The following is a 19022-nucleotide window of genomic DNA, read 5'->3' on the forward strand; positions in this document are numbered from 1 at the left end:
CTCGCAGTGCCGAGGGAGCAAAGTATGCTGGAGTAGCAGCCGTGGAGCACGAGCGTTTAAGCAGGAAAACGCTCCTTCAAAGCAGTATGTAACACCGCGCACGGGCGGTCAGTCCGTGAATAAAAGGACCTTCAAAGTCACGTGGTCTGTCACGTGACCACAGTCAGGTCCGCCTCCTCCAGGAAGCAGTAGGGACCTCGGCAAGAGCCTCGCTCGCAGTGCCGAGGGAGCAAAGTATGCTGGAGTAGCAGCCGTGGAGCACAAGCTTTTAAGCAGGAAAACGCTCCTTCAAAGCAGTATGTAACACCGCGCACGGGCAGTCAGTCCGTGAATAAAAGGACCTTCAAAGTCACGTGGTCTGTCACTTGACCGCAGTCAGGTCCGCCTCCTCCAGGAAGCAGCAGGGACCTCGGCAAGAGCCTCGCTCGCAGTGCCGAGGGAGCAAAGTATGCTGGAGTAGCAGCCGTGAAGCACAAGCGTTTAAGCAGGAAAACGCTCCTTCAAAGCAGTAAGTAACACCGCGCACGGGCAGTCAGTCCGTGAATAAAAGGACCTTCAAAGTCACGTGGTCTGTCACGTGACCGCAGTCAGGTCCGCCTCCTCCAGGAAGCAGTAGGGACCTCGGCAAGAGCCTCGCTCGCAGTGCCGAGGGAGCAAAGTATGCTGGAGTAGCAGCCGTGGAGCACGAGCGTTTAAGCAGGAAAACGCTCCTTCAAAGCAGTATGTAACACCGCGCACGGGCGGTCAGTCCGTGAATAAAAGGACCTTCAAAGTCACGTGGTCTGTCACGTGACCGCAGTCAGGTCCGCCTCCTCCAGGAAGCAGTAGGGACCTCGGCAAGAGCCTCGCTCGCAGTGCCGAGGGAGCAAAGTATGCTGGAGTAGCAGCCGTGGAGCACGAGCTTTTAAGCAGGAAAACGCTCCTTCAAAGCAGTATGTAACACCGCGCACGGGCAGTCAGTCCGTGAATAAAAGGACCTTCAAAGTCACGTGGTCTGTCACGTGACCGCAGTCAGGTCCGCCTCCTCCAGGAAGCAGCAGGGACCTCGGCAAGAGCCTCGCTCGCAGTGCCGAGGGAGCAAAGTATGCTGGAGTAGCAGCCGTGAAGCACAAGCGTTTAAGCAGGAAAACGCTCCTTCAAAGCAGTAAGTAACACCGCGCACGGGCAGTCAGTCCGTGAATAAAAGGACCTTCAAAGTCACGTGGTCTGTCACGTGACCGCAGTCAGGTCCGCCTCCTCCAGGAAGCAGTAGGGACCTCGGCAAGAGCCTCGCTCGCAGTGCCGAAGGAGCAAAGTATGCTGGAGTAGCAGCCGTGGAGCACGAGCGTTTAAGCAGGAAAACGCTCCTTCAAAGCAGTATGTAACACCGCGCACGGGCGGTCAGTCCGTGAATAAAAGGACCTTCAAAGTCACGTGGTCTGTCACGTGACCGCAGTCAGGTCTGCCTCCTCCAGGAAGCAGTAGGGACCTCGGCAAGAGCCTCGCTCGCAGTGCCGAGGGAGCAAAGTATGCTGGAGTAGCAGCCGTGGAGCACGAGCTTTTAAGCAGGAAAACGCTCCTTCAAAGCAGTATGTAACACCGCGCACGGGCAGTCAGTCCGTGAATAAAAGGACCTTCAAAGTCACGTGGTCTGTCACGTGACCGCAGTCAGGTCCGCCTCCTCCAGGAAGCAGCAGGGACCTCGGCAAGAGCCTCGCTCGCAGTGCCGAGGGAGCAAAGTATGCTGGAGTAGCAGCCGTGAAGCACAAGCGTTTAAGCAGGAAAACGCTCCTTCAAAGCAGTAAGTAACACCGCGCACGGGCAGTCAGTCCGTGAATAAAAGGACCTTCAAAGTCACGTGGTCTGTCACGTGACCGCAGTCAGGTCCGCCTCCTCCAGGAAGCAGTAGGGACCTCGGCAAGAGCCTCGCTCGCAGTGCCGAGGGAGCAAAGTATGCTGGAGTAGCAGCCGTGGAGCACGAGCGTTTAAGCAGGAAAACGCTCCTTCAAAGCAGTATGTAACACCGCGCACGGGCGGTCAGTCTGTGAATAAAAGGACCTTTAAAGTCACGTGGTCTGTCACGTGACCGCAGTCAGGTCCGCCTCCTCCAGGAAGCAGTAGGGACCTCGGCAAGAGCCTCACTCGCAGTGCCGAGGGAGCAAAGTATGCTGGAGTAGCAGCCGTGGAGCACAAGCGTTTAAGCAGGAAAACGCTCCTTCAAAGCAGTATGTAACACCGCGCACGGGCGGTCAGTCCGTGAATAAAAGGACCTTCAAAGTCACATGACCGCAGTCAGGTCCGCCTCCTCCAGGAAGCAGTAGGGACCTCGGCAAGAGCCTCGCTCGCAGTGCCGAGGGAGCAAAGTATGCTGGAGTAGCAGCCGTGGAGCACAAGCGTTTAAGCAGGAAAACGCTCCTTCAAAGCAGTATGTATGTATTCAAGTAATTATCCATTTAACAGTCAGTTTTAAAATAAGCCTTCTTTAGAAAGGGCAATAGGCAACAATGAAATACACTCTTTCAGTTCAGTAAGTTGATACCCTTTTGGGATCTCTCTCTCTCTCTCACTCTCTCTCTCTCTCTCTCTCTCACTCCACCCTGAGGTGACTTCAATAGCTAGGACACTGTGGACATTAATATATCACTTTAACACTTAAATGTAATACTGAGGTTTGTGGAAAAAGGAAAAGGTTTGGAAGGAATACAAAGGTTAACAAGTTTCTCCAAGCAGGTAAGCACTTTGCAATCTCCCAATGAAATGTAGGTTAACCCTTTCCCAGCAATACAAGTAACTTATGTATGACATTTTGATGGACAGATCAACACAAGAAGGTAAGGTGAGTCTTCAGGGCGTCAAGATCACCCAAAAGGGCTTATCTTGACTGGTTTAAAGACATATGCACTCGTACCTGGTGTTCCTGTCCCCTGGCACTCGGTTGCAGCAGCAACACAGAAGTACATCCAGCAGGGAGAGGGATTCCAGTCAAGTTAGTTTTGGGGTCAGTTGGTTCCACCAACCCAAGGGAAGAAGTAGTCAGTTCTGGGCTTCTCTAGATGATTCAAAAATTGGAGCTTCAGCACTGCAGCAGGGCTTCACCGGGTAAACCAATGGTCCAGGAGGGTGTAGCAAGCTTCTCTTCCAGTTTCTTCTTCGGTTCCTTCGTCCAGTGGTCGACTCTGCCTTGCTTGCAAAAGACCTTGCCTTTTATGCAAATGTCTCCCATTCATTCGCAGCCAGCTGTCACTCACACAGCAGGGTGGCTGTCCTCGAAGGTGCATTGGAGACTAAGCACAGGGAGTTTCGGGAACCTCCCTCGCTTCCTGCCCTGCCAAACACACCTGTGAATCCCGCCAAAGACAAAATTAACAAAAGGACCAAAACTGGTTTGGCGTGCAGAATAAATCTCAAGAAGGACCTTACAAACAAGAAATGGCAAAAAAAGACAACCGGGCCATTTTGAATGGACACACATGGATGCAATACTGCAGCTGAGGATTCAGTCTGCGGTAAAAACGCACAATGGTAGGAAAATTAAACCACTGCCACCAGCCATTGATTGTAGTAAGGGTAACATATAAAATGTTACATGAGTAGGTAGACAAAGGGGATAATAAGTAACCCTCCAGCACTCCACAGAAGATGGTGTGTGCTGGGTCTACAAAGAGAAAAATGTAAGTAAAGTCAATTTCACTTTACTACTCTTGGAAACAGCAGTTTATCCAAGAGAAGGTATTTCAACCTTAACAGAAATCCAAAGGACTTCTATGTGACACTGCACTGAATGTGCTGTGTCACAATGCAAAAAGATGCCGCCTATGGAGTTTGTCAAACTCCAAAACCAAAAGAGAAACGGGGTCCAAATCCGAGAAAAATACTTGGAGTGAGAAAAATGTCTCACTCATTCTAGGATAATAATTAAAAGTCCTAAAGTCCAGCAGAAAAGCTAGGGGGTCCCTAAGGTAGAGGGGAATTAGCACAGAAATGAGAATTCTCCATAACAGTAGTTGCTTTAGTCACATTCATACATTATTATTTGTAATCATTATATTTTTTTTATACAGATTTTACAGACTTTTCAAGAATGCCTTCATGTATCATTTTCGGTTGCCCTTCTGTGAGCCATGTCAAAACTCCAGGCACAGTCCTGCATATGTTCCCAACGGATATTGATTTAATAAAAAGATGGATTTCCAGTGGACGAGATTGAAAGTAGAGCGCAGGCTGTCTTGGGAGACGTGAGGGCCAATCGATTCCACATCTTCAGCCTGCACTTTACCGACAGTTTGTACGAACTCTCAAAGTACCCAAAAAAACGGTTGACCCAGAATGCTTCGTAAATTGCTTTCAAATGCAATTCCGACTCAATTTCGGCACACGCTGGCTCAGGTGAGTAGTGGATGATGAATTTGCTATGTTTGTTGGTATGTAGGACAGTGGTATGTATAAATGTCTTCAGGGACCTCATGATCAATTTAAATAGGGTACTGAAAAGGTAACTGGATGAACTGTTTAGAGTTTCTTGTGTTTATTTCCATCAATTTTGTACTACACAAGTTGCCCTTGTTACCAGAATTAACGAACTTTTAAAATGTTTCATTTTAGACTACTTTCTCTATACCTGCTTTTGGGACACAATAATAAATCAGTGAAATGTGATCTATAGTAAAAACGTCCATAGTGCCCTTCCTTTAAAAGTAACCTAATGTTTTGGAAATGTATTGGTTGACATGTCCTTCTTTTCATAGAGCTCACTGAATGAAGCACAGACCCTCACCAGTGATGAAACCACCGACACCTCTAGTATCCCAATGGTGAGCCCAACCGACATGCACGGAGTGATATTTTACAGCGTTGGATGTGGGCACATTTTTAATACAAATGTACCTTTTCCATTGTACTCTTTTCTGACAATGTGCTGAAAATGAAGGAGCAAGATCCTTCATCAATTACTTTTCCGGAGTCAACAGCAACCTCACTCGCCTATCAAGTAATTATATTGTACAAGTCCATCATATGCGACTGAACAATACATGGATGTGTTATGCTTGGAATTTAAACATTGAAAATGATTATGTAGTATGTTATTTACACAAAGTGGCATGTATGGGTGTCTCTCAGTATGGCCCATCGTCTGCCTCTCATGTTTTCAGTTTAATTTTGCTTTTACATCCGTATTAAAACAAGTACTATGTTACAGGGGGATGCTGGATCTTCCACTACAATCACTTCTTCATTTGCAACAGGTCCAGAGTATGAGGTATGTGTACTTAGTTTCCTTGCTACAATGAAAGTAAATCCTACAAAATATATACTTTGAGACTGAAATGCATTCAACCTTGCACTATTTTAAACTTTTCTGTTTTTGATACTAACATTACTCTTCCTCCCTAATTGAGAATATATTCAAAAGGAAACATTACAAAGCAAACTACTTTTGAAGGCAACATTATAATCACTGTTTTGCAGACTGATCACAAATCAACTCCATGTGTCATCTCGGAAGGTTATCAGGTGAAATGTATATTGTGACCAAATCAAGTAGACCGTTTTCGAGGTTATGTTCGTAAGAATGTTTTATTTGTTTTTCAACAACAAACCGTTAGTACAAGGTTTGCAATCATTTTAAAGTAGTTTGTGGACAAGTGCTATGTGAGATGAAAGAGTTTACATTTAATTTCAATTGCCATTTAACTTTTTTGTAGGATTCTTCTCTTCAAGGAATGTACTGAAGATGTTGAAATTGAAGAGACACCTGGACCAGAGGGATACACAACATAATATGAAATACAGTTGAAATACAATTGAGCATCACATTGGATTGTGATGTCATTTTTAAAATGTAATGTTTTGACGTCCGTCAAGTTGGTTCTGTTTGTAGGTGTTTGAGTCGAAAAGAAATTTGCTTGATTTATACTGTATAAAAACGCTCTTTTTTTCAGCTTGGTGGTGTTCGGCAAAGCGAAGTTCACGGTTTCGAAGCAAATTAAAAAAACGAGGGCAAAGAACAAACCAATTTGTTTTGGAGAACTTTTTAAGCAGATACTTGAGTCATATTATGTTTTTAGTTGGAAAATCATATCTTCTGTATGTGTACTATACATTGAGCATGTTTTTTCTATACTTGTTAAGAGGCCCAGGAGGAAGAGCAATATAAAGACTCGAACAGCAACTGAAACCAAAAATGTTGACAAACGGATTTCACAAAGGAGCAAGTACTTTTTGACGCACAGCGTGGTCCAGTCAATATTCAGAGTGGTGATGTATATGTCCAGTGGCCTGAAAATGAATGGACTCTCACCTGCAAACCATATAAAGTTACCATGGACCATTGCTACTTTGTGAAAAGTCGCCCAGATGAAACTGAAGATGCATTGTAATTGCTTGCAGACCCATTGACACAATCTACACCCTCTAAAAATGTTCCATCCACCAAACATTCAATGTTGCCCATTTCTCCAATTCCTGCAAAACTATCACAGCCCGAACTAACAGAGGCTGAAGCATCAACGCAATTGACTGACTAATCTGTTCAAGATCTTGACTTCAGTATGCCTAGTTTGGGGGGCTAGTCCACCACCATCGAGTCGCAAAACACAGTCCTGCAGGACGATTGGCTATTAAAAGGAGTAGAAATACATTGTATTTGACTACTGCCTGCTAGAGAGTTTACAAATTATTAAATGTGATGATAAATTAAGTGGCAGCATATGCAGGGACCCATTGGTGAATTTCTCTCGTGTATTCCAAGGCACCAACCTGAGAATCCAGGCCAGCTGTGTCCACCTCCATAACACATTTTCATGGTCAGCTCAGCCGTTGCTCGTTTAAGTGCCTACTGGAAATTTACTTTGTTCAGCAGCTTTACATTTCAGCGGATCGACTTTCAGTAAGATTTCCAGTTTCTGTCAATTTGTGGGACTTTAGTTCCTTGCTAAAACCCAGTACTACAAATATCGGAGGGAATTCTTGTTTCCCGTTATTAGTCATGCCTGGAAACTCAAACCAATGTCAATGGAAAGTACACTCTCTGGCAAAAGGGTCTGGCCAACTGGCGATGAATACTAAAAAGGATGTCATTGCATCCCTAAAATTATCCATTGGCTTCAGGTGGCTACAAGGATCAAATTAAAGACCCTCAGCATCAATCGCAAACAGTACTGGGGCCTAGGACATTCAATCTCCCACTTTCCTTCCCTAAATACTACCCCTGTACAGACGTATGCTCCTCTAATTCCAACTCCATGACAGTCAAATACTTCTCGAATCTGAGAGTGGGTGACAGGTGTCTCTCCTCCACAATTGCTCCCTTCCCAACAGGATCCATGAGACTCTGGAGCACCCGCTTCAGTACCTCAAATTGGTAAAAACTCTACCCTTCTATACCTCTTTCCCTTCACCGGTAATCACCCCACTGCCTCTGTTACCGGTGGTCTGATCCTCATGTATCCCACAGGTTCCAAGGCTCATCCTCCATGCTAATGCTAGCAACATCCACCCCAGGCCAACACTGCACTGCCCTGAGTGCCTCCCGCTTGATCGCTACACATACCACCCTCGAGAGCTGTCCATACAAGCACTTAGCACCTCACTGGCCCTCCTCCAGCACTGGTACACCCACAGGCTCCTCCTTCCATCCCCTTCACCAGCACTTCTCCCCTATGCACTAGCATGGCCGATTTGGCACACGGCCTAGTCAGAGCAGGAATGTAACTTGCCGTTTTTGGAATTATTTTTCCCCAACTTGCGTTCTCATTTCGCTTTGTGTTGCTTTGAAATAGAATTGTGTTGTAGAAAGCGTGGTATAAATGTTCACCTCATGCTTCGTGTGGCAACTTGACATGAGAAGGAACACACTAGAGACATATTTAGTATGAGCATGCAATGTCACCCTTTCTTGCATGATGGTAAACGGGGCTGCTTCAGGTGCGCAAGCGAGCATGAACGGACATGCATGAATTATAGTAAGAGCCATACAATATATGCCAGACGTGTAAGTAGCAAACAAATGATTCAAGAGTGGAACAGGGACATAGTAATGAAGGGCAGTATGTATATAGGAGACTAGGAGTAGGGGTTTGCTTTGTGCTATGAAACAGTGCTGGACGAGGGAGAGGTTCCGATATTCCTACTGCGTCACATATTTTACATCGCTGTTTGTAACTGTCCTTGGTTTTCTGAACCACTTGCCCAAAGCAGCGTCTTGTCCAGTATGTCTTTTTTTTTAAAAAAATGTTTGTGGCATTTTTTCCCAAAATCGAAACCTACCCGTCTCTGGCTTCAATCACTGAAAACAGACTGGTATTGTTATTTGGCCTCGAGCGAAAATCAGCAACAGTTCGAAGGACACAATGTGTCGAATACCCACAAAAACATTTACTATATTGAAAGTGGACATCTAAAACTTTAGTTCTCCAGCATGGGGTCTGGCATGGATTCACATGCTCATGAATATTCCCCGTCGTCATGCTGGGAATCCTCGGTAAAGAAAGAATCAGTATCAGTTTCGTTTCTGATCTGTCTTTCTTAGTAGAAACCAATCACTGATCTCTGGGTCATACTGCCCCCAGCCAATGACTGCCCTCTCCCTAAGCCCCGCCTCTGGCAGCCATCCTCAGATTTTTACCGCACGCTCAAGTGTTGGGAGTCCTCGTATCTAGCTCTCGAGTTTTTTTACTGCGTTTTCAAAATTCTTTTTTAGGAGAATTTCTCTTTTTTCGGTTTAATCGAGCCTCAAGCTCCACCGTTTCTACTTCCGATAACGGGGACCCATTTCGGAATTCTTCTACGCCCCTCAAGGGTGAAGTTTTCATCGGGTTTACACTTCTTGGAGGAATCCGGAAGATCTGCGGCCTACCTCAACGGACATGGCCCAGGACAAAGGGAGCTCGACGCCCAGATCCAAGCTGTTCAAGAACTGCCCTGGATGCAGATTATATAACGTTTTCAAGGAGGACGAGCATTTGCGATGTCTCTACTGCCTCCATGGGGACAAGACGCACGTGGAGAACGACTGTGCGCTCTGCAAGAACCTTTCGGAACGGACCAAACAAGATCGTTGTTCCCGCCTCGCCACCTAGCTGGAGAAGGGCACAGCAATTGAGAAGGCGAAGAAGTCGTCTGGGCGGGCTTCTAAGTCCTTTGAGGGCGCCCCGGTGACGGGGGCCCAACAGAAGGCCAAGCACCGCGAGTCCGCGGGCTCTGGGAGCGCCGAAAGGTCGGGCTCTTCGGTTGCCAAGCAGGGCGCTACTTCCCCGGCACGTTCGACCACGAGCCAGCGCTCTGGTTCGGGGAAGAGGAAGTCCGAGAACCCGGGTAGGCCGCTGGAGCCGACCCGGTCGATCTCGAAGGGGGAGCGAGGTGTTGACCCTACCCACAAGGCGAAGGCCCAGGACGCACCTAAGGTGGTGAGGGCCTTGATCCACCCGGCTAAGGCCTCTACCGAAGTGGTCGCTGCGACCCTGGCGGAGCCGGCTGAGACTGTGCCAAGGGAAACGGCCTCTGGGCCCAGAGTATCCCTGCCGCCGCGGAGGGAATCCTCTTTCCAGCCCATCGCTAATACCCCCGTGAAGCCCCCGGCTGAAAAAGAGGGGGGGCGGGGTCCGTTACAGACTCTGAATCAGCCTCTGAGGAGGAACTGGTGGAGACCGAGAAGGGCCTCAACGAAAGGTCCATAGGCCACAACGAGAGGTTCATAAACCTCAACGAGAGGTTCGAGAAGGTTCGATCCCAGAGGACAGTCCCTGCTGACGTGATTGAAGGCCCAGTGGAGCGGCCATCCCGTCCGTTGCAGCCATTGCCCGAGCCCCAGGATAGCTTGGCGGCCATTTTGTTGGCAATCCAATTCTTATGTACCGAGATAAAGACGAGATTACCACGCACCCCAACGGAGGAGCCAGAACCAGGCCCGTCGGGAAGCCCTCCGAACAAGCGGAGGAGAGTCCATCCCGCTCCGCCCTTCGTGCCTGCGAGACCGGTGGACCCCTCACCCCCCTCGCCGGGAGAGGATACGGCGACGGATACGGCGACGGGGACGGACGATGACGGCGGCGAGGACACAGCAGACATCCCGTCGTCGCGCCCCCCACGGGCGTCCCCAGCCGACGAGGTTGGCTCTTTCCACGCCATGATAACCAGGGCATCCGAGCTCTTCCAGCTCTGCCCTGAAGAACAGAAAAAGGAGGGGTACCAATGACGAGAGGCTAAGAGGAAGACAGTCCTCACAGTGCCTTTACTCGACGACATCTGGGACGAGGGACTTGCTGTCTTCAAGAACCCTGCCACGACACCTGCCAAGAGGGACAGGTACGAGAAGAAGTACCGAGTCCCCGATGCCGCCCCCTTGTGCCTCAGGGCCCACCCCACACCGGACTCGGTCGTCTCGGCATCGGCTAAGAAGAAGGCAGCGGGCGCGGCGGCTTCAACTTCCACTTCCCCGCCGGACAGCGAGGGTATGAAGTTGGACTCTGTGGGACGACGAGTCATCTCATCGGCGGCGACGACGTTTAAGGCGGCCAAGCCTTAGCGATCGTGGCCCGCTACGACAGGTTGCTCTGGCTCAAGTTAGCTCCCCTGCTAGATTTCCTGCCTGATGACAAAAGGGCGGAGGCCCTAGAAATTCTGCAGGAGGGCAAGGTGGCGTCGGATCACGCCATTACGGTGGCAACGGACATTGCCGATACCGGATTTCGCCAACTGGGCAACAGAGTTTGCCTCCGACGACGAGGATGGCTCAAGGCGAAAGACTTTCGCCAGGACATCCAGACCAGAGTGTTGGACATGCCGTTCGACGGCAACAACCTCTTTGGTAAGGCGGTGGATGAGTCTCTACAGGCCATCAAGACCGACTCGGAGACGGCCCGGGCCCTTGGGGTGCTTCAGCAGCGATGGCCCTTTCGGAGCACTGGAGGCAGACAGGGTGCCTCCAAAGGATCCAGCGGTGGCTCCTCCGCCTACCGCCAGGCGGCCCGCTCCTCTTCCCAGGAGGCCTATAGAGGTCGCGGCAAGCAAGGGGGTTCCTGCCGTCGTCGCCAAGGAGGCCAAAGCGGCAAGGCCTCTTCCAAGCAAGGCTGACCCGGCCGGGTTGTCGGGCCCTCACCGAAGCACCCCAGTGGGAGGTCGGCTAACGAAGTTTGTCAGGGTGTCGGAGTCCATCTCCACCGATCGTTGGGTGTTGGACACCCTGGCCAATGGGCACTCGCTGGAATTCCTAAAGAAGTGCCCTCGCATTCCTCCGGTGGTCAGGAAGGAGAATCACGTCCCTCAACTGCTGTTGGAAGTAAAGGCGATGCTCAAGAAAGGTGCCATCGAGCTCCTCCCCAGGAGGCTCCGGGGCTCTGGAGTATACTCAAGGTACTTCCTCGTCAGAAAGAAGACAGGCGGTTGGCACCCCATCCTAGACTTGCATCGGTTAAACAAATACATCAAGGTGCAGAAATTCAGGATGGTCACCCTCCAGCACTTGCCTTCCTCCAGCTGTCCCAGCAACTTCCTATCGTCGTTAGACCTGGAGGATGCTTACTTCCACATCCCCATTCTAAAAAGGCACAGGAAGTTCCTCAGGTTCGTACTTCAAGGACGCCACTACCAATTCAGAGCCCTACCATTCGGATTAAAGTCGGCCCCCAGGGTTTTCACCAAGTGCCTGGCACCAGTGGTGGCGCGGCTGCGCCTGCAGGGGATCCACGTCTACCCCTACCTGAACGACTGGCTAATCCAGGCAAGGTCAAGGGAACTCGCCGTCGATCATACGGCGAGGACCGTCCGGTTGCTCACGGAGCTGGGGTTCTCCATCAACTACCCCAAATCCCACCTGGTTCCATCGCAAGTAGCACTGTTTTTGGGGGCGAAGCTCGATACAGTGGAGCAATTGGCCTCCCCTTCAGAGGAGAGGACCAAGACCATCCTGGGCAAGGTACGGCGCCTGTTAGCCACTGACGTGGCCAGGGTGAGGTCCATCAAGTCCCTCCTCGGGATGATGTCCTCATGCATCTACCTTGTACCCCTTTGCAGACTTCGGATTCGTCCGCTACAGGAGTTCCTCGACGCCCGCTGGTTTCAGGCGTGGGGCTGCTTCGAGGACAGGATCCCCCTCTACGAGGAGTTCCGTCGGGCGATCCTATGGTGGGGCACCCGGGCTCACCTCACGACGGGCACAGACTTTCAAACCCCGGCATTTCAGGAGACAGTGACTACGGACGCCTCTCTGGAGGGTTGGGGGGCCCACACCGGAGATCTCCACGCAAGCGGCCTTTGGCTCCCGGGGGAGAGGTCTCTTCACATCAACATCTTGGAGCTCCGTGCTGTGTTCTGGGCGCTCAAGTCGTTCCTCCCGTCCCTCAAGGACAAAGTGGTGAGGGTCTTCACCGACAACACCACCACGATGTTCTACATACGGAAGGAGGGGGGCACCAGATCCCCAGCCCTATCCAAGGAGGCCCAGGATCTGTGGCACTGGCCGTCGCCCAGGGGATGTTTCTGGTTCCCTTCCACCTGGTAGGAATAGAAAACACCATTGCCGACTCACTCAGCAGGGAGCTGCGCTCGTGCCACGAGTGGGAACTGCGCCAGGATCAAGTGGATTGACTCTTCCAACGATGGGGCAAACCCCAGATCGACCTGTTTGCGACGGCGATGAACTCCAAGTGCCAGAGGTTCGCCAGCAGGTTCCCACAGCCGAGGAGCATGGGCCATGCTTTCTCATTCCCTTGGGACGGCCTGTTTCTATACGCGTTCCCTCCATTGCTACTCCGCCTCATCAGCCAGCTCAAGAATTCCAGGTGCAGGATGATCCTCGTCGCACCGGCGAGGCCGAGGCAGGTCTGGTTCCCGGACCTTCTGGACTTGTCAACGTCCCCGCCAGTCAGGCTGCCGGCAGACGCGGATCTTCTCTCCAGAGAAGGAGGTGCCATTCTACACCACGACCCACAGTCGCTGAACTTGCAGGCCTGGCTCCTGCAGCACTAGAGTTTGGAGGGTACGATATCCCGGTTGATTGCAGAGAGGTTCTTGCAAAGGCCAGGGCGTCCTCAACTCTCAAGTGTTACGGTCATAAATGGAAGAGGTTCTCTGTCTGGTGCCGTGCACAGAAGATTAACCCTCTGCGGATTACGGCCCCTCAAGTGCTGCCGTACCTACTGTCGCTGGCCAAAGCTGGACTGGCTCACGCCTCCATAAAAATACATCTGGCTGCCATCTCCCGATATACCAGGACTACGGGACGGGCGTCCTTGTGGTCTCATTGCCTGGTAAAGGAATTTATGAAGGGACTATTCCGATCATTCCCGCCGGTGAAGGCCCCTGCCCTGGTGTGGGAGCTTAATGTGGTGCTGACCAGGCTCATGGGAGCCCCATTCGAGCCTATGCATTCGGCGCCTTTGAAGTTCCTGTCATGGAAGACAGCGTTCCTCATGGCCATCACCTCTGCACGACGAGTGGGAGAGATTCAGGCCCTATCTTGCAAGCCTCCATACTTGACTTTTCATGACACGAGGTTGGTGATGAGGACACACCCCTCCTTCATGCCCAAGGTGCTGTCGGACTTCCACCTCAACGAGCCCTTGGTGTTACCAGTTTTCTTCCCATCGCCTTCGATGCCGGCCGAGAGGACTTTGCACTCGCTGGATAGAGCTAGAGCGCTGAAGTTCTACGTGGACCGCAGGAAGAGTGTTCGGAAGACGTCACAACTATTTGTGAACTTTGGGTCTGTGAATCAAGGGAAGGCTCTCTCGAACACTTCCATTTCCAGATGGCTCTCCGGCTGCATCATGCATTGTCACCGGTTGGCAAACCGACCGCTGCCCGGCTGTCCGAGAGCCTATTCGACCAGAGCGATCGCTGCTACCACAGTGTTCCTGTCTGGTGTGCCCCAGCTGGACATCTGCAGGGCTGCTACGTGGAGGTCGACGCACACCTTCACAAGATTCTACTGCGTCGATCGGGACTTCAGGGAGGAGTCCAGGGTCGGCCAAGCAGTGCTGAGCAACCTGTTCGCTTAAGGTGAGCCTGGTGAGGAGGTAAGAGATGCTTAATGTTGAGTTGTTGTATTGCTTAATGTTGAGCCTGTTGCCACCTCCCGTGGTTGTGCATGTGTATACTGCTATGTATTATTTTATTCATGAGCATGTGAATCCATGCCAGACCCCATGCTGGAGAAGGAACAAGTTACTTACCTGTAACTGTTGCTCTCCAGCATGGGTCTGGCATGGATTCACATGCGAACCCTCCCACCTACCCCTCTGCGGCTCTTCACTTGGTCATACTGCCACTTGGCGTGCTACCAAATCTGAGGATGGCTGCCAGAGGCGGGGCTTAGGGAGAGGGCAGTCATTGGCTGGGGGCAGTATGACCCAGAGATCAGTGATTGGTTACTACTAAGAAAGACAGATCAGAAACGAAACTGATACTGATTTTTTTCTGACGACGGGGTATATTCATGAGCATGTGAATCCATGCCAGACCCATGCTGGAGAACAACAGTTACAGGTAAGTATCTTGTTCCTTTCTATTTCTGCGATCTGTTGTTCACTATAAAAACCGGAGTGCGGAACTCGCGGTTTGTTTATCTGTCTAGTAATGATTGTTATTTGTGTATACTTTAAAGAGGTGTGAATAGAGGTATGACTTTTTTTGACGTATTGCTTACTGGCCTTGCTCACTGATATATTTTGGGCAGAGTTATGGGTTGTTAGCTGTGCCATATTGTGAGAATTATTCCTCCAAAAACCTGCACCCCACAACCTGTATGCAGGCTAATGATATCTACACTGCTTCGTCCTGTGGGATATCCTGGTGTGCTGGCACCGTTGCATCCTTGTGCAACATAAAGTGGCGGGAGGGTGGGGCAGAACCTTTTCAATCGACACTTGGTTCTCTTTTTGATCACTACTCTTACCACTCCCATTATAATGCCATCTGTCTGGTTCAACTGAAAACGTTACTATCTCTGTCCTTTCTGGTAGGGCCCTCTATGTAAAGCAGGTGCATCTGGTTCTCCCTCCCATTGTGAGGTATAACTACTTCACGGCGCTAACCTTTTTAATGCACGTCGTAGTCTGACCTACTCCCCCGTGTTGACATGTCGTGTGTTCATTCTGTGTGGTTTGTGCTTATGATTAGGTCTCATCCGGTTCTGAATTATAAGGTAACTTGTTATTTTCGATTAGAGAACGGTGACTAAAATATATTTTTATTCTGTTATCTACTTGGCTATATTTTAATGTTCTGCGCATGCCATAGTTTCCAGCTACCATCGGATAGATTCTTCAATCAACATTGGCGGATAATCATCAACGGTGCTTATTTGATAATCATTATGTGGGACCACCGACGGGGACCAGTCTGCCCTTTAGCGGTACCAGCTATAAGGAGCAACCTGTCAGCTTTTATGATATGAAAACGTGCTGATGTGAAAAGAATCCATATCTTAGAAGGTTTTTGTGGTGTAACATAAGGACACACAAGAACTGAAGTACAGGGATTGATTGATAACTGAACACAATCGGCGTATCATGAGGAAGGTATAAAAAACATTCAAAGCATGCAATATTCGCTAGCTATAACTTGGATTGCAAAAAGATAGCGTTCATTTCGTGAACTTAATCTTCTCTTGTGATCGTTCTTTGCAAAATAAAAGTACTTGTTACATTGCAGACTATGGATGTTTTCTTAAAAATAAATGTTTTGATCCCCTATTTGGGACAAGAAAGAAATGTTACACGCTGTGAGAGGATGTGTGTGTTTATCTTCCTGGTTTTGCGTGAAGTAACGTTATGGTGTGGGTGATGACTGTGCACATTTGGCTACGCTGGCCACGAACGTCATGAAAATAGGTGGAGCAGATCGTTTGGACTATTGATGTCAGTTTGTGGAGCGGGCGATCTGTATTCTTGACACGGGGGCACTTGAACTTCGGGCGATGCATCAACGGGTAAGATTAGCAAAAGATGGCGGCTCACAATCCTTTTTCGCATGTGGTAAGATGCATAGGAGATTTTTTAAAAGATTGATTACAATATGCTTAAAAATACATGCACTTATGATCTGGATAACATTTTTTAGCACACTTCCCCTTTAAGGTTTTTAAGTGACTAATGCCTAGACTTTATTATTTCTGCTTTTTTTGTGTGTGTGGTTGGATGGTCTGTTAATCTTTTGTAATTCATAAATTAACCAATTATAAAATGGCAATATACCATCATTTAAAGAAAGTGCACTCATATAATCATCACATGGAGAATAGCAGTGATTCGGTCATCCACCATTCTTCATAGCAATTGATATATTCAAAATCAGAATTTGAAAGATATGACCAGTATATTAATTGATGAACGTAAACACTGAATATCATAATCCTGCTATAGCAAGCTAGGACCACCGGCTGAGGCATTACAACTTTGAGGTTTGTAAGCATGCATACTTGTGCTATGTGCAGTATAAGCTATGTACTCTCAATAGGATTTCCAATTTTGCACAGATCCAAGTGGTAAGCAGTTCCAAAGTTGAATTGGGCTATACTTGACCTGCCATCTCCTCTGGATTTGCGTACGTAAGGGGCAGTCTTGGAATATTTATGAGAATCTTTATGGGCGACTAAATGTATACGATTTTAGATGTTTCTTTAGATAGATGGGTGAATTTATAGAAAGCCAATGAAGAGTTTTGAGAGCTGTAGAAATGTAGGCATGTTTAGGAAGGTTCGTGACTATCCAAGCAGCAGTGTTTTGAAGAAACTGTAAGGTGTACTGTTAACAGCGAAGGGAAGTAGTTCCAAATATTGATCCTCTGGTGGCTAGAGGCCGAATAACTGTTTTAGAAATTGAGCTGTGGGCTGTGCTTTTCTAAACAGCATGGCGAAACCCTGCATATTTGCAGAATTATTTACTGTTTGCGCAAACATGGATTGCTGCTTTATACGATTTTGGAGCTTCATCTTCTGCTTATTAGCTAAATAATTTCTCTTCCCTACTATCCCGCCCACCGTCTCCCACACCCCTGCCCCTTTTTATTATAAGTGGGCTGGTGGTTGTACCAGATTAAATTTTGTATGCTTGACTGCTTAAAAGGCAAAACTGAAGCAGCAGTACCCAAAACAGTGATGGCCCTTTAAAAAGGAGTACTTTTAAGACGCTCCCAATTTAGTGAGAAATCTGCTTTATCTAGCATTTCCTTTTTGCAGGAAGATCAGGAGCCCTAGAGTGTGGATGTCTGATTTAACTTGGTTGCCACCCACAAGCAGAGGGGCTGAGGATCCTTTTTACTTTGTTTGCAAATTTTGGTCCTGTTCTGAGTTGTGTAGGCTGTGCAGAACGGCCATCTGTCATTGAAGTCGGCGTTTTGAACAGGTTTTGTGTGTCTAGGATGGGACTTTAAGACGGATGGATAGGTATTTTTTACTATGGCCTTACAGATCTTGATCTTGATTGTCCTTCGTCGTCGTTATCTGTGCATAATAGTCCCGTTCTTGATCAGCTCATATTAACCACACGTTAAGTACACCTTGGGCTGAAACCATTCGTGTTCTAGTTCGTTTTCGAGCACCTGTAGACCATGGCAGCGGTGCACAGTATAAATCTCATTAACATGACAACATTCAGGAGAAGAGTACTGTCTACTGTTACTTTGAGCATGTGATGAACCTTATGTTTTTTTCTGTTTGTATGATTCCTGCAATGGGGTAGGAAAAACTGACACGTGAATGGCAATTTTTCTAATGTTGCCAAACGAAAATATATTTGCATGATATATTAATCGTCCGCTTTCCTTGAAAGGTATCACATTGGATGTTATGGAAGGTATCGTCGGCAGACTTTTTAGTCAGACCTCTACCAGTTATACTCGGGGGTGGGATAGGTAACGAGTTAAAATAGACTTTTTTCAAATAGAAACAATGTTAAATGAACACCTTTATTTCTGTTTTCTAACAGGTGTACCCAATTAAATGCAAAACTGACAAAGATATCGACAGAGCTCAAAGAGGAGCAGGAGATGAACAAGTGTTTGCGAGCCAATCAAACTGTGCTACAGAACAAACTGAAGGACGAGGAAAACCAGCGTAAGGAAACGAGTGAGCAGAAGGACCTCCAGATCACTGAAATGCAGGAGCAGCTGCGGGATGTGATGTTTTACTTGGAGGCACAGCAAAAAATCAATCGCATGCCTGCTGATGCGAGGCAGGAAATCCAAGAAGGACAGATTAACATTGAAGTGGCTTCCTCGACCAGTTCACCCCCAAGTGGGGGGCCAGGAAAGCCCCCATCTAGAAGGGGCCGGGGTAAAAGGGGTAAATAATCCTTCTGAAAGTCTTAGTGACTGGACTTCTCCTGTCTCTCTATACACTTAAGCTTGCAGAAATACATGTGGCCAGTCTGGGCTAGCTGTACGGAAGAACACTCTGCTTAAACCATTCTCTAAGTAAATCCAGTGAATTCACATTAAGCTATTCTTCCTCAAAGCTCTACGCCTTTCTGATACTTAACTGTAAAGAAAATAGCTCAATATGGGTGGTCTATGCGCACCTGCTGAATTTTCCAGATGTGTATGTATAGTGCTATTATGTGGCAGTATGTCGCATAAAAGAAGGAAATGACTCCTTACGCCTTAAACTGTGCCAGGCTTTGCATTACCCTGCTCACAATAGTTCAGTTTATTCTATATATATATATATATATATATATATATATATATATATATATATATATATATATACACATCAATATTTATCTGTATATATGGCCTTATCTGAGGAACGCTACTCGTTCTGAGACATGGATGGGAGTCTGAACTCAATTATTGGCAGGTGGAAAGCAATGCTTGCTGTATAACAGGCAAAATAATTAATGAATGTCTGCATATGATCGATCCATCTCTTGCAGATGGTTGCAGAATGTATAGTAATTGGGAAACAGTGTAGTTTGCACAAACAATGTCTGTTCAATTGTCCCCCTGCTGCTTTAGGAGCGGAAGTTCCTTCTATGACAATGAATGGAAGTCTGGTACATTTAATTGCTGCTGCTTTTTCTAAAGCATTGACATTGTCTCATTGCAGA

At 48.2% G+C, this 19022-nt stretch overlaps 1 protein-coding gene across 1 annotated transcript in view; it reads left to right on the forward strand.

The window, feature by feature from the left end:
* Positions 1–18424, forward strand: part of BRAP (BRCA1 associated protein) — a 525360-nt gene extending 506936 nt beyond the window's left edge. The window contains exon 12 of the mRNA XM_069619516.1: positions 17901–18424. Coding sequence (XP_069475617.1) covers positions 17901–18264 — 364 coding nt within the window. The 3' untranslated portion in view covers positions 18265–18424. The remainder of the gene's footprint in view (positions 1–17900) is intronic.
* Positions 18425–19022: the final 598 nt, after the last annotated feature.

The sequence above is a fragment of the Ambystoma mexicanum genome, chromosome 10, assembly GCF_040938575.1.
Source record: "Ambystoma mexicanum isolate Mex_15411 chromosome 10, UKY_AmexF1_1, whole genome shotgun sequence".
Classification (NCBI taxonomy): domain Eukaryota; kingdom Metazoa; phylum Chordata; class Amphibia; order Caudata; family Ambystomatidae; genus Ambystoma; species Ambystoma mexicanum.